Source organism: Salvia splendens, chromosome 11, assembly GCF_004379255.2.
Source record: "Salvia splendens isolate huo1 chromosome 11, SspV2, whole genome shotgun sequence".
NCBI lineage: Eukaryota > Viridiplantae > Streptophyta > Magnoliopsida > Lamiales > Lamiaceae > Salvia > Salvia splendens.
Window position 1 is genome coordinate 27,189,394 of NC_056042.1, and position 13,925 is coordinate 27,203,318.

At 38.8% G+C, this 13,925-nt stretch overlaps 3 protein-coding genes across 4 annotated transcripts; 2 read left to right on the forward strand and 1 right to left on the reverse strand.

Annotated features, from left to right (window-relative positions):
- The first annotated feature begins 1,569 nt into the window (after window positions 1-1,569).
- On the forward strand, window positions 1,570-6,795 carry LOC121755646 (putative disease resistance RPP13-like protein 1). 2 transcript variants are annotated; one of them, XM_042150976.1, is made up of 3 exons: window positions 1,570-1,689; window positions 2,141-6,240; window positions 6,337-6,795. In XM_042150976.1, exon 2 carries the CDS (start codon window positions 2,465-2,467, stop codon window positions 5,714-5,716), a length of 3,252 nt encoding a protein of 1,083 aa, XP_042006910.1. In that variant the 5' UTR covers window positions 1,570-1,689; window positions 2,141-2,464; the 3' UTR covers window positions 5,717-6,240; window positions 6,337-6,795. The 2 variants fall into 2 exon arrangements, with proteins under 2 accessions (XP_042006910.1, XP_042006909.1); XM_042150975.1 differs by having other exon boundaries at window positions 1,591-6,240.
- Window positions 6,796-6,933: 138 nt separating this feature from the next.
- Window positions 6,934-9,818, reverse strand: LOC121755684 (protein RETICULATA-RELATED 4, chloroplastic-like). Its single transcript, XM_042151034.1, has 8 exons — window positions 9,157-9,818; window positions 8,861-8,929; window positions 8,071-8,202; window positions 7,931-7,984; window positions 7,795-7,839; window positions 7,568-7,707; window positions 7,314-7,439; window positions 6,934-7,236 (listed from the first exon to the last, which is right to left on the reverse strand). The coding sequence occupies exons 1-8, from the start codon at window positions 9,685-9,687 to the stop codon at window positions 7,188-7,190; spliced, it is 1,146 nt and encodes a 381-aa protein (XP_042006968.1). The 5' UTR covers window positions 9,688-9,818; the 3' UTR covers window positions 6,934-7,187.
- A 958-nt stretch (window positions 9,819-10,776) lies between these two features.
- LOC121754707 lies at window positions 10,777-13,219 on the forward strand. The gene is made up of 3 exons (XM_042150021.1): window positions 10,777-11,137; window positions 12,872-13,028; window positions 13,129-13,219. Exons 1-3 carry the CDS (start codon window positions 10,936-10,938, stop codon window positions 13,217-13,219), a joined length of 450 nt encoding a protein of 149 aa, XP_042005955.1. The 5' UTR covers window positions 10,777-10,935.
- The last annotated feature ends 706 nt before the right edge of the window (window positions 13,220-13,925 follow it).

Below are 13,925 nucleotides of genomic sequence, written 5' to 3' on the forward strand. Positions count from 1 at the left end.
TAATTAATACACATTCTCATACTCAGGCGGCAGTGGCCTAGGGCGTGGTCCAAGGCCCCGGGTTGATCGCACAAGAAGAAGTTGGACAGCTCGCGAAGAGGAAATACTTGTGTCTATTCTGAAGGATCTTGTCACACATGGCTGGAAAAGTGACAATGGGTTTCGTGGGGGATATCTGCAGCGGATTGAAGAGGCTCTGAATCGGGAGTTCCCAGGATGCGGCTTGAGGGTTGCTCCTCATATCAATTCGAAGATTAACCAGTGGAAGAAGAGCTACTCGTCTCTGAGTGCGATACTTGCACGAAGTGGTGTGGGTTTCAACATGAACAGAGATTTCAAAATTGATTGTGACGATGACCAATGGGAGCAGATTGTTAAGGTTGGACATGTCAAACTATGTACAGTTCATGAATTGCTATTGACTTTGTGTTTTGTATTGTTGGTAATTGATTTTTTACATGAGACTATAACTACACAATTGGTTGTTTTATGCTTTTTTCTATACAGTGGGAATGCGTTCTGTATGAGAAAACCTACGCCTAACCCTTCGACCAGCCAAATCTTCGTCTCCATCTCCTAGTAGCCCATATGCTAGAAGGCAGCAAGTAATCCTTAATCGATGTACTCGAATAATGTCTAAAATCATCAAAACGAGAGCTTCATTGGACAAACCCCCATTGGCCATTGTTCCAGAACCTATTGTAATCTCCTGCTGAAATTTTACCTCAGAAAATAGACAGAAATTCAAACCAAAACACAACACCAACCAAATCATGAAATCGCAATTTCTGCCATGTCTGTGTGTAATCGTTACACAGCAAATTATGAACTCGCAATTTCTGCGAACACAGGAGTGGGTACTATGTTACAGAGCAAATTATGAAATCGCAATTTCTGTGAGATTGGCAGTTTTTCGGCATCAACAAAAAAACAAGTCCACACGGACCAAGGAGGTTGAAGAAAACTGACAATTACACAGAAATTACTCAGAAAAAACTACGCCGCCCAAATGCGCAGAAAAAGTGATGGTGAAGAAGACACTCACCGACTTTTGATTGTGGAAGGGAAGATGAAGAGGAGTCTGTTGATTCAAAGATTGTGCACACCGAGTTTCGTCGACGGGAGGGAGTGATATTCAAATGTGAATCCGTTCGCCACTCTCCTCTCAAATTTTGGTGAAAGCCCTAAATTTTTGAATTCTAGGAAGGTTAATTTAGACAATGACGATCACTTTCCTGACACATACTCCAATGCAGAAAATAAACGCAGAAGAAAAAGCAAAAAAGGTTTCTGTGAAATTCGGGTATAGTTTCTTGGGCCTGGGCGGGCCAGGCATATTTTCAAGGGCCACAGAGTAAGAATAACAATGCTATCAAACGTGCTATTAGACCAGAAAATAGGCTGTTATCCTGTGTGCACGCCTATCAAACACGCCCTAAAGATTAATGAGTTTATATTAAGTAAAAAAGATTTGAAAAGTGATTAACAATATTTAAAGTGTAGATCAAAATAGAGAGGAATGTTCTTGGTGATAAGGTCGTTGACTTGACTCAACATCAACATCAACATCAACATCAACATCAAACACTCTCTCCGAAAATCAATATGTTCATATTAAGAAGCTATAATTTTGTATGAAGTTTGATGCACAATTCCAGACTATCAATCTCCAGTTAATTCCAAAACAGTGTAAGTCACTTGCTGTTTTTCTGTAATTATGCTGCCGGAATCGTATTCGTATGGTCTCCATTAGCACTTCATTTGCGAGCGAGCGCCTGTTCATGTTTTCTTCACTTCAGCAGAGTTGTTTTTGTTTTGATTTCATATAGTTCTAGATTGATTGCTCAATACATGAACGCACCTACTATAGCTGATTTCTCATGGTTTATTTATGGTATTACTGCTTAACTGTTAGCATGTTGTACGACAATTACTCTGTTGCCGTTTGTTGGTGAATGATTGTTGATATTAATTGTGATGATTTATCTATTTTGTTGACAAGGAGTGTGATGATATGTTGCCTCTCACTTCGAATTTCATGATTATCGTCGGAATATTGTTTGTTGTTCTGATTTGTTTCATTTTTTCCTGAGCCAATTCTTTCCGTGATCCTCTATCTCTGCCTTATTTTTATCTAAAGGAGAATAAAGAGCAATGGCGGTAGCAGAGCTCTTCCTGTCTGCAATCATTCAGGTGTTGTTTCAGCAGTTGACCTCTGGCATAATTAAGTCATTGGCCAATCGGGAGAAAGTCGAGAGTCATTTTGAGAAGTTAAAATCCAATCTGACCATCATTCAAGCTGTGCTCGAAGATGCAGAGGAGAAGCAATTAACGCAGAAGCCTGTAAAACCAGTAGAACGATCACCACTCAAGCTTGGCTTATGATTTGGAGGATATATTGGATGAGATCACCACTCAAGCTTCCACTGAACGATCAAAGGGGATCCAACCTAGTAGAACCAGTATGGTCTGGAAATGGATCACAACTTGTGGCAGCTTTGTGCCTAGTGCAATAATATCTAATAATAAGATGATGCCCAAGATAAAGGAGGTCACAAACAGGTTGCAGTTTATAGTTAAGCAAAGGACCGAATTGAATCTGCTGGATAATCCAGTTGGTCACTCAAACCGACCATCAGTATTAAGATCACCTAGCACTTCTGTGGTAAATGAGTCTCATGTATATGGAAGAGATGAAGATAAAGAAGCAATAACGAAAATGTTGCTTATGGATGAAGATTGTCGTGACAATGTTCCTGTCATTCCAATAGTTGGAATGGGTGGTATTGGCAAAACCACTCTTGCCCAGCTGGTTTATAATGATAGAAATGTTAAGCAGAATTTTCATGTGAGGGCTTGGGTGTGTGTCTCTGTAGAATTTGATGTGGTTTCTATCACCGAAAAACTTTATGAGTCTGTAACTGGGGAGCCTGGTCAGTCCAAGGCCTTGGATATACTTCAGGTGAGGCTAAGAGAGGAGCTGGGAAAGAGCAAGTTCCTTATTGTGTTGGATGATGTTTGGAATGAAAACTATGCAAAGTGGGTTGATCTATGTGTTCCTTTTCAGTTGGGGACACGTGGGAGCAGGATTATTGTTACAGCTCGCAATGAGAGAGTTGCATCAGTAGTAGGCTCGCTTCGTGCCGCTTACCGTGTGGAACGTTTGACTGATGATGATTGCCTATCTCTGTTGGCTCAACATGCTGGGAGATCTTTCCATGTCAACTCAGAGTTAAAAGATGTCGGTTTGAGACTGGTGAAGAAGTGTAAAGGCTTGCCTTTGGCTGCTAAGACACTTGGTGGCCTCTTACGCTCTAAGGAGGAGTGGTTTGATGTGCTAACTAGCAAGATATGGGATTTGCCTGAGGGAAATATCCTCCCTGTTTTAAGATTAAGCTATCACCATCTTCCTCCACATTTGAAGCATCTTTTTGCTTATTGCTCCATATTTCCAAAGGACTACGACTTTGAAAAGAATGAGTTAGTATGTTTGTGGATGGGAGAAGGTTTTCTGGAAAAGCAAAATAGTAGGAAAACTAAGGAGGAGTTAGGCCTTGAGTACTTCAATGAGCTATTGTCAAGATCCTTTTTTCAACGTGCAAGTGACAGGGATGAATATTTTGTTATGCATGACCTTATAAATGATTTGGCTCAATTTGTTGCTGGGGAGACATGCTATCGTCTGGATGAGAAAATGGATACCAATCTGGAATACAAGATGCCTACGAAAGCTCGTCATGGTTCATTTCTTCGTCATGAATATGAAGTTTTCAGAAAATTTAAGGCTTTCAGTGAAGTTCAAGGCTTGAGGATATTCTTACCGATGCCTGTCCAAAATGCACTTGTTTGCCCTCCTTTCTACTTATCAAACAAGATCTTAGCAGAACTGATACCTGAATTGCACAGCTTAAGAGTACTTTCTCTAAGTGGCTACTCCATCACAGAGTTGCCAAGTTCAATCTGCAACTTGATACGTCTAAGGTATCTCAATCTATCTGGGACTTCAGTTGTTAAATTGCCCGATACTTTGGGTGATATCTACAATTTGCAAACCTTGTCACTACGTAACTGCCGTGCTATATGTAAGTTACCGTCAACCATGGGGAAGCTGTCTAACTTGCGGCATCTTGATAACTCCACTACTGATCAACTGAAAGATATTCCGGTTGAAATTGGTGTGTTGAAGAACCTTCAAACGTTACCAAAAATTGTTTTGAGCAAAGAGGGTGACCTGGGATTAAGGGAATTGAGGGATTTGAAGCAGTTGAGGGGATCACTTGCCATTTTTGAATTGCAAAATGTGACGAATATTGAGGATGTAAAGGAGGCAAGTCTATGCACACACGAACTTGATGAATTGCAACTGACATGCGGTAGTAAAATGGATGATACCCGTGACAAAAGTACAGAAGAAGAAGTGATGGACTCTCTGCATCCTCATGAAAAGTTGAGAAGTCTCAAGATTTCTCACTATGGAGGAGTTGGTTTCCCATGTTGGATAGGGAATCCTCAGTTCCACAAGTTATCCAGTATCAGTATCCTCAGTTGTTTGGAATGCAAATATTTACCACCACTAGGACAGCTTCCAGAGCTTAAACACCTGCTTATAGGAAGCATGCCAAAATCTCAACTGAGTTCTATGGGAGTGGTTTTGTGGATCCATAAACTTGAGACACTAAGATTTGATTACATGCCAGAATGGGAGAAATGGGCTGCTTCTGCTGATGGGAAGGACATTAAGTTCCCACGTCTTCGTCAGCTTACTATATCCAGGTGCAGCAAATTAACCAGTGTCTCTCCATTGAACTTTCCTGTGCTGCAGGAGTTGGATCTCGAAGAGTGTAGCAAGGTTTTGCTAGAAAGTTTCTATAATCTTGACTCCTTAAAGACCTTGAAGGTTGAGGCTGTTGCAGGGCTTTCACATCTACCAAGGGAACTTTCCCAGTCCTTACTAGCACTTGAAGTTTTAGAGTGTTGTAACTGCAGTGAGCTGCTATCACTGTGGCCAGAAGAGACTTCACTCGAACATCTTACCCATCTAAAGCGCCTTGTCATTGCAGATTGTAAGCAGCTTGTATCAATGGGACAAGGAGAGCAGCACTTTCCTCGCAAACTTGAAGTTCTTGAAGTCTTTCGCTGTGAAAATTTGATTACCCTCCCAAATGACTTGAGTGATCTCAGCTCACTAAGAGAGTTGATTATAAAGAATTGTCTTAAATTTGTCAACTTCCCTGAGAGTGGCCTTCCCCCCATGCTGAAACGCCTCGAGATACTCAGCTGCAATGCACTAGAGTCCCTTCCCAGTAACATGTCTGGCCTGGAAAGGTTGGAGATCAAGAAGTGCTCATCCCTGAGGACCTGGGCAAGAGGTAATTTCCCAGTTTCTGTAAAGAAACTTGCAATTGAAAACTGCCCCAAACTCGAACCAGTTCCAGAGCTGATGTTTCCCCCATACAGCAGCATTATGCTGGAAGATCTTAGTTTACGCACTTGGCCAGACTTCAGTAATCTCCTACAGCGATTGCATGGGTTTTCACATCTTATTGAGATAAAGCTATCTAATTGTCGTCTAAAGGAATTCCCGGAACAAGGCTTGCCACCGAGCCTCAGGACACTTTCTATTGAAAAATGTGCAAATCTCAAGTCATTGCCAGAAAAGATTCGTAGCATGAAATCCCTCGTATCACTTAGAGTTACGAAGTTGTCACAGGCTTGATAATTTTTCACAATTTGATTTGCCTCCGAATTTATCTTCACTTAGGATATGGGATTCTAAGAGATTCAAGCCCCTTTCAGAATGGGGCCTGCGCAGGCTCTATTCTCTAAGGGAGTTCTCCATCTGTGGTGGATTCAAAGAGCTTGAGATACTCGGTGATGGTGATGGTCTCCTTCCTCCTTCTCTAACAAAATTTTCTATTGCTAGATTCCACAAGCTCGCTTCTCTGAATGAAGTGCTTAAGAAACTGACCTCGTTACGGTATCTATCTATCATGAACTGCGAAAAACTTAAATGTCTTGCCTAGTGAAGGGCTGCTTGAACAGCTGTGGCATCTAGAAATTAGTAACTGCCCTCTTCTGATGCCACGGTGTCTGAGGGACAAAGGGGACTATTGGCCGAAGATAGCTGGAATTCCTTGTGTGGAGATAGATGGAACTTACGTTTATAAACAACCTTCAGTTTGAGGCACTCACTTGGGAGGACTAGCTTGCTTGCTCGATTGATTGATGGCTAGTAGGCCGGTACTCATTTGCAAACCATAATTTATCCGTTTGATCCTTTTGAACTCGTTCATTTTCTCGTTCCTTATCAGTCAGTTTTTAATGTTGCATGTGCAGTTTGTGAAGAGAGTTGGCAAGAGAATGCTGTGCAGAAACACTGCTACAAGTCTTGTTGAAGTTGTGTTTTTAATTGTGCCATCAAATCTGTTTGGATATAGCTCCTCTAAACAATACAGGCAAGAAATATTGGGGAGAAATAAGAGTAAGTCTAAAGTTGTATTGATTACATTTTCAGCTTTAAATACTTAGTATACGTTCTTTCAAATATGGGCCGACTCTACATTTTCGAGCTGAAAACTTTGATGTGGAAGGCTCGACGAAGTGGATATTTCTGATTATTTTGGGGGGTGGGGGGTTTGATATTTTTGCTCTGGTGATTCATAATATTGTTAGATCATTATATGCAGTTACTGATGTTTGATGTTTGATGTTTGATGTTTGATGTATCAGTGTTTATGTGTGTAATCTTCTTTTATCAGAAACTGTGTTTATGTGTGTAATCTTCTTTTATCAGAAACTGTTTGTGGATTCTTCAATTGTTTCTGGTTCCTAAAAAGAACAGATCCAAATACTCATCGTCTCAAGAAAATTTTACTTCAAAGATTTAGATGTCTGAGCTAGAACATACTAACATATAATTGCAGGCACAGGAAATTATCACAACATATAATTGCATATCTTCTTCAAGAATCAATTATAAAGTAAGTCTGAGCTTGAACATAGACGACATATTCCTGTTTCTGATTACAGCTTGTTATTTCATGCAATTGAAAGAAAGTAACCCCACCTCAATAAATCACAAAAAAACAATCTTCAAAACGAGAAAAAATTGATTCCTAGAACGCAGTTCTAATGATCAAATTGTTTCAAAGCATAGCATAACAACCCTACGAAGCCGCGTTGATGCTCTATTCGCGTACCTTCTGGATTCCAATCCATCGTGCATAATCGACCCACCTGAAACGAAAAAACTGTATGAGTTCCGACTAGTACAAAGCACAGGAAGAGGAGTATTTGGAGCACCGATATCTTACATCAGTGAGCCCAGAAACGTGTTGCCAGTTCGCACAGCAAAGCAGACTGCGCTGAGCACGAGCTTATGCTCGTGTAGCAGAGGCTCCAAAATCCGTTGCTCAATAAGTCCAGCAAGTACTTGGTACCTATACGTCATAGCATCATCACATAAATGACTGGTTTCCTCATCTATAAACTTCAGTAATAACTGAAAGAGTCGAGCGTGTTGCATCATAACTAAGAGCATAACCTACTGAGATTCCAACTTGCATACCTTAGGTTGCTTGATACTGACATATAAACACCATATGCAGCACTTGTCGACAAAATAGGAATGTCTTCTGCTTCACCGGCATAAGATTTGTCTATAGCCTTTCTCGCAGTGATCAATAAATTCGTAACACCCGTCCCAACCTGTAATAGACATACAGCAATAGGGTCAAGGGTAGGTCTATTACGTGCAACGATTAAAGAGACAATTCCTAATGAGAGTGGACTTACCAAAGACGCACTGGTCCCAACAGCAAACAGCTTTGCACCGTTCCTCTGCAAGGCAGATGAGAATACTCTCAGATTCGTCTAATTCATAATCTACAGAAGTAGTTACTGAACTATGAAGCAACACTTCATCACTTACCACAATGGCCCCTATTCTTTGTAGGAATGAATAGGATGTTCCCGCCAAGGCAACCTGCAGCAATGCACCGAGTGTTACTTAGTAATTTGAACAAATATTTACATATCGAAGCAGAATGAAAGTGCGTGCTAAAGAATAACCTGGAATGCGTTGTCAGGGCAGCCATAGAAGAGCTTGCTGAGACCTCCAGCACTGACAGCTAGCGCGGGTCGGAGAGAAACAGTAGGGGCAGGTAGCCAGACAAGCATGAAATCTGCAATAATGGCCATTACCTAAAAGCATAGATGATTGGAAATTTGAGAATAACAAACAAAAAATATAATGGGATGAGTAAATGCTGAATCAGAACAAACAATATAATTAGAAATAATTGATGCTGCAAATTTCTACCTTGTGTTTTCTCAACAATGAGAATGGCATTCTACACTTACAAAAATTAATCTAACAACTAAGCATCAAATCAACATTTTGTCTCTCACTATGTTTCACATCAGAAAAATATCGGGAACGAATATCATCATTCCTCTTACTTGTCCCATAATTCCTCAAAGGCAAAAGATAACACAAATTACTGAAACAAGGAAACTGCACACATGAATGTGACTGCTTATCTTTTAATATTAAGGAATATGATCGATATAGCTCAACGTTTCATCTTCTATAACTTCAACTATTGAGAAAACATTACACCTTATGAGTTAATCTGGTACCATAGTCTAACTCTTGATTCCAAGTATCAGTGTCATCATTTTTCCGCTCTTTCATTGACGGGCTAGTTATAAGCAAAGAAGGTTCATTAGCCAATGGTATCTCGAAAAAAGCATGCATATTTTCGTCAAAAGCTTCCATATTTTTAAGAGCATATCATAGAATATCTGTCCCGGATATATGGGTGGATTGACTACTCATAAACCACGAAAAGAGCCATACCACATCAGCCAAGACGAAATCTAGCTCCTTGCTGAAATTTTCTCGACGTTTCTCCAGCTCCGCAGCAGTCTAGCACACAGAACTACATGCCTTATTGATTTGAAAATTGAGAGTTCACAACATCCAAAATTCAGTTAAAATAAGAGCATCGACTTACATCCCAATTCATCAACTAGTTTTGAATTTTAATCCATCTTTACAACCACAAAACTATCAACAAGATTCACCTAATGGAGTAGTTATTATCTAAACATTAAAGAAGCACAAACATTGTTGTGAAAGTGAAAAGGACAAACCTTGGTGAAAATCCCAACGCCACACTCAATGCCAACTTTGGTCAAGAAGAGATCATCGGCGAGCAATCTCTCCTTGAACCCTCCAAATCGGAGCAGCCAGCCGAGAAAAGGCGACTTCTCGAGCTCGAAAAATCGATGAACGATGGATCCCGGAATCCTTCCAGCTTCAATGGCGGCTGCTAAATCCTTGGGAATGCTATCCAAAGATCTACCAGCCTCTGCCAATGCCATGATTGCCTCAGCCTTGTTCCTCTCCCCTGCATCTCCGTCACCTCCGTCTCCGCCTCCTCCACCGCCGCCATGGCCGCCGGAATCATCGCCGCCGCCGATGCTGAAGGATAAAAAGGAAGGGCGGCGAGGGGAGTGAAGGGAGCCGATGAGATGGAGGGAAGAAGTGGAGGAGAGAGAGAGATTGAGGAATTGGGAAGTCGACGGGTAGGTGAGGGAGGAAGGGGAGAGAGGGCGGTGAGGCGCATTCGGTGAGGAGATGGAGAATTGCGGAGTCAGGCGTGAAAAGGCGGCTGTGGCCATCTCTGTCTCTCTCGATTATTGAGTTGTGTGTTTGTGAAAGAGAGAGAGAGGAGATATAGGGAAACGGTGGCTGAGTGTTTAGGACAGTTGACTGACTCACCAAGACAAAGGAGTGTGAGTAGAAAAAGGTGATCTGATTTTGGAATTTGAGAACAATCTCAGCCTCTATTTATATTTTCTTACATTGTCACATCATTATTTTTTGTTTAATTTTCATTTCTGCTATAAATAATACTCCCTCCGTCTCACCTAATTTGGGATACTTTGACCGGGCACGGGTTTTAAGAAATATAATGAAAAGTGAGTTAAAAAAGTTAGTGAAATGTGGGTCCTACTTTTATATATTAGTTTTATAATTAAATGTGAGTAGGAATGAGTTAGTGGAATGTGGGGTCCACTACCAAAAATGGTAAAAGTGAAATGAGTCAAATTATGTGGGACGGCCCAAAATGAAAAACTGGGTCAAATTATGTGGGACGGAGGGAGTAAAGGGAATTTGCAGACATTGGGCAAATGGTAAATCTGGAGTAGTAATTCACTAATTCCTAATTCCGGGCTGCCTATTTTTTCTGAATTTGAAATACTACTCCCCTCCTAATTAAGTTGATTCAAAATTAAGAAATTAATTAAAAAGTATGAGAGATTGAATAAAATAAGAAATATTTAAAGAGATTAAAATAGTTGATTGAATAAAATAAGATTAATTTAATGTTTTATTTTTTATTAAAAAAAATTAGTCAACTTAGTCAGGGGCGGAGGGAGGGTGGGGCCAGGGGGCCCATGGTCCCCCCACTAATTCTTAAAAAACTTAGGGGTATTTTAGTAATTCCACAATAATTATAATTTATAATAAATATAATATTATAGATAGGTTTCAGCAAAATATATATGAATCGTGCCTCTTAATTTAGCGTATTCATTCTGCCGTTCCAATCCAAGTCTGAATTTAGCGTATTCATTCTGCCGTTCCAAGTCTGAAATCTGGTAAACTAGAACTAGGTATATTCAAAACTCAAATATAATTCAATTAATTTTTCTACATATATTGTTTTTTTGTTTGGCTGCAATAATAATTCAAAGGGGGAGAAAGAAGATAGCTTATGTAATTCAATGGCTACGGACTACGGTGGTTCTGTAGTTGGAATTTTATAACTCCAATTCTTTATTTGATGTGTGTGTTAATAGTTTTGCATACAGAAAATATCAAATATTTTGAACTTAATCAGTGTTGACTATTTTTGTAGGTATATGGATCGTTATTTCAAGAAACTTTCTTCCGTTGATTCTTCATCAGTTGAACCTTCACTTCTTCAACCTCAAGAATTATCGAATGAAGATAAAAGTAAGGTTGATTTAGAGAATCTTCCAAGTGATCCAGGAGAACGACCTGATATAATGAGTTATCCACCAAATTTAATAGAACAAGTTCGCAGAGCTTACTTACTTAAAGGTCCGTGTCAACCAAGTAATCATGATTTTCGTCCTACAGTAGATGGTAATCGAAAACGTAAATTTATCTCACATTGGTTTGATGAATTTAAGGATTGGTTGGAATATAATGTTACAAAGGAAGCAGCTTTTTGTTTATATTGCTATCTTTTTTCAAGACTCCACGGAAATGGACAAGATGCTTTTGTATCAGGGGGATTTACGGTCTGGCGCAAGAAAGAAAGATTAAGAGATCATGTTGGAAACCATAAAAGTGCTCATAACAGGTGCAGATTAGCATGTGAGGATTTGATGAATCAAGCCCAACACATTGAGGTCTCTTTGGCAAAACAGTCAACACAGTCTAAGCTTGACTACCGCCTGCGATTAAATGCAACGATTATTTCTCTTCGTTATCTTATAATGCAAGGATTGCCTTTCCGCGGTCATGATGAGTCAGAAGAATCATTAAATCAACTGCAACTGCAACCTCACTTGAGAAAGAATGGATGTGTTATAGAACGTTTTCTTGGTGTTGTTCATGTTAGTGATACAACTGCAACCTCACTTGAGAAAGCACTTGATTATTTGTTATCTACTTATGATTTAAGTATATCTAGTTTGAGAGGTCAAGGATATGATGGCGCAAGCAACATGAGAGGAGAATTCAATGGGTTGAAGAGTTTGATACTCAAGAGAAATTCCAGTGCTTATTATGTACATTGCTTTGCTCATCAGCTTCAGCTCACGATTGTTGCTGTTGCTAAAAAACATAAAATTGTCGGATCTTTTTATAATTCTATCTCTCATTTGTGTAATACTGTTGGAGGTTCTTGTAAGCGCAGAGATATACTTCGGGAGAAACAGAGAGAGAATATTATTAAAGAGATTGCAAATGATGAAATAAGCACATGAAGAGGACTAAATCAAGAAATGTCATTGAAGCGACCTAGAGATACTCGTTGGAGTTCACATTACGGTACTCTTGTCAACTTGATACATTTATATTCTTCTATTGTTGATGTTCTTGAGTATGTTGGGGAGAATGGTCATGACGATTCAATAAGGGCTGAAGCTGATGATGTGCTAGAAATTATAAATAGTTTTGAGTTTGTCTTTGTGTTACATCTTATGAAGCAAATCTTGGGAATCACACATGAACTCTCCCAAGTGCTACAAAAGAAAGATCAAGACATTGTTAATGCGATGAATCTTGTCAAGGTAGCAAAATCACGTCTGCAAATAATGAGGAAAAAAGATTGGGATGTATTGCTTGCTGATGTTTCTAAGTTTTGTAGCAAATATGAACTGGATGTGCTTGACATGGAAGATGAGTTTGTAGCTCGAAAAAAAGGAAGACGTAGAGCTGAGAAAATGAAGAATCTCCACTATTATCGAGTTGAGCTCTTTTGTTCTGTTATTGACTTGCAAGCTCAAGAGTTGAATCAACGTTTTGATGAAGTCAACACAGACTTAGTTTTATGCATGTCATGTTTTGATCCTAGGGATTTATTTTCTGCATTTGATTTGGAGAAGCTGCTTCGTCTTGCACGGTATTATCCTTCTGAATTTTCTGAAGTTGCTTTGTCCGAGCTTAAAAGTTAACCTGAGAACTTTATTTTCGATGTGCGCATAGATGAAATGTTTTCACAAATATCAGGAATCAGTGGTCTTGCTCAAAAGATGGTTTCTACAAGGAAACATGAAGTTTTTCCAATGGTTTATTCATTAGTTAAGTTGTCATTGATCTTACCAGTTGCCACTGCATCAGTAGAAAGAGCCTTTTCAGCAATGAAGATCATCAAGACTTCTCTACGTAATAGCATGGGAGACCAACTATTGAATGATTGCTTAGTTCCTTACATCGAAAATGATGTGTTTGTTAAAGTTACCAATGAAACTATTATGCAGCGGTTTCAGAAGATGAAGAATAGAAGACAAATGTTATGATGTGATTGCATTTGACTTTTACATTTTAAACCTTATAATTTAATTTATGTAATTTTTTTGAAGTTTAATTTTGGACCCCCATTATGAAATCTCTAGCTCCGCCACTGAACTTAGTTGGAACCTCTCAAAAAGGAATATGACTCAACTTAGTTAAGATGGATGGATGAAGAAAATCTGTTATAAATTTAAATCAATTGATTAGATGTAATAATTGAAGTAAATTCTTTTAATAGAAGAAAAAATAAGTACGGGTATTAAGAGATATACACAGTATGATTTTCGTTGTTCTAAAAATTATATACTCCTACTAAATACTCCGTAATAAATAATAATAATAATAATAATAATCAAAATAGTAATAATATTTTTTTATTATTGTAGTTTGTATTTTATAAAATAATAAAATTAATAATAAATACCTCAATAAATAATACTCCTATAAAATTTTGCATTGGTTTCCATGATTTCACTATTATTAGTAGTAGTAGTCCCTCCGTCCCGGCTAAAAGGACACATTTCTTGGCCGACACGAGATTTTAGGAGTTATTGGTTAAAGAGTGTTTAGTTGAAGAGAGAAAATGTGGGTGCAGGTATTAAAATAGAGAGAGAAAGAAATATGAATATTTTAATAGGAGTGAGAAAAAATGGTTGAGTGTATTAATTGGAGAGAGAAAGTTTCCAAAAAAATGAAATGTGTCATCTTAGTTGGGACAAACTAAAAAGGAAAACATGTCATGTTAAGTGGGACGGAGAGAGTATTACTTTTCGTTTTCGATAAAATTCAGTCAGATGCAGGGGTTTAAAAGTTTTGAATCAAATTTTCCCCAAAATGTTTTGGTGCCAAATAAACATTCTTCATT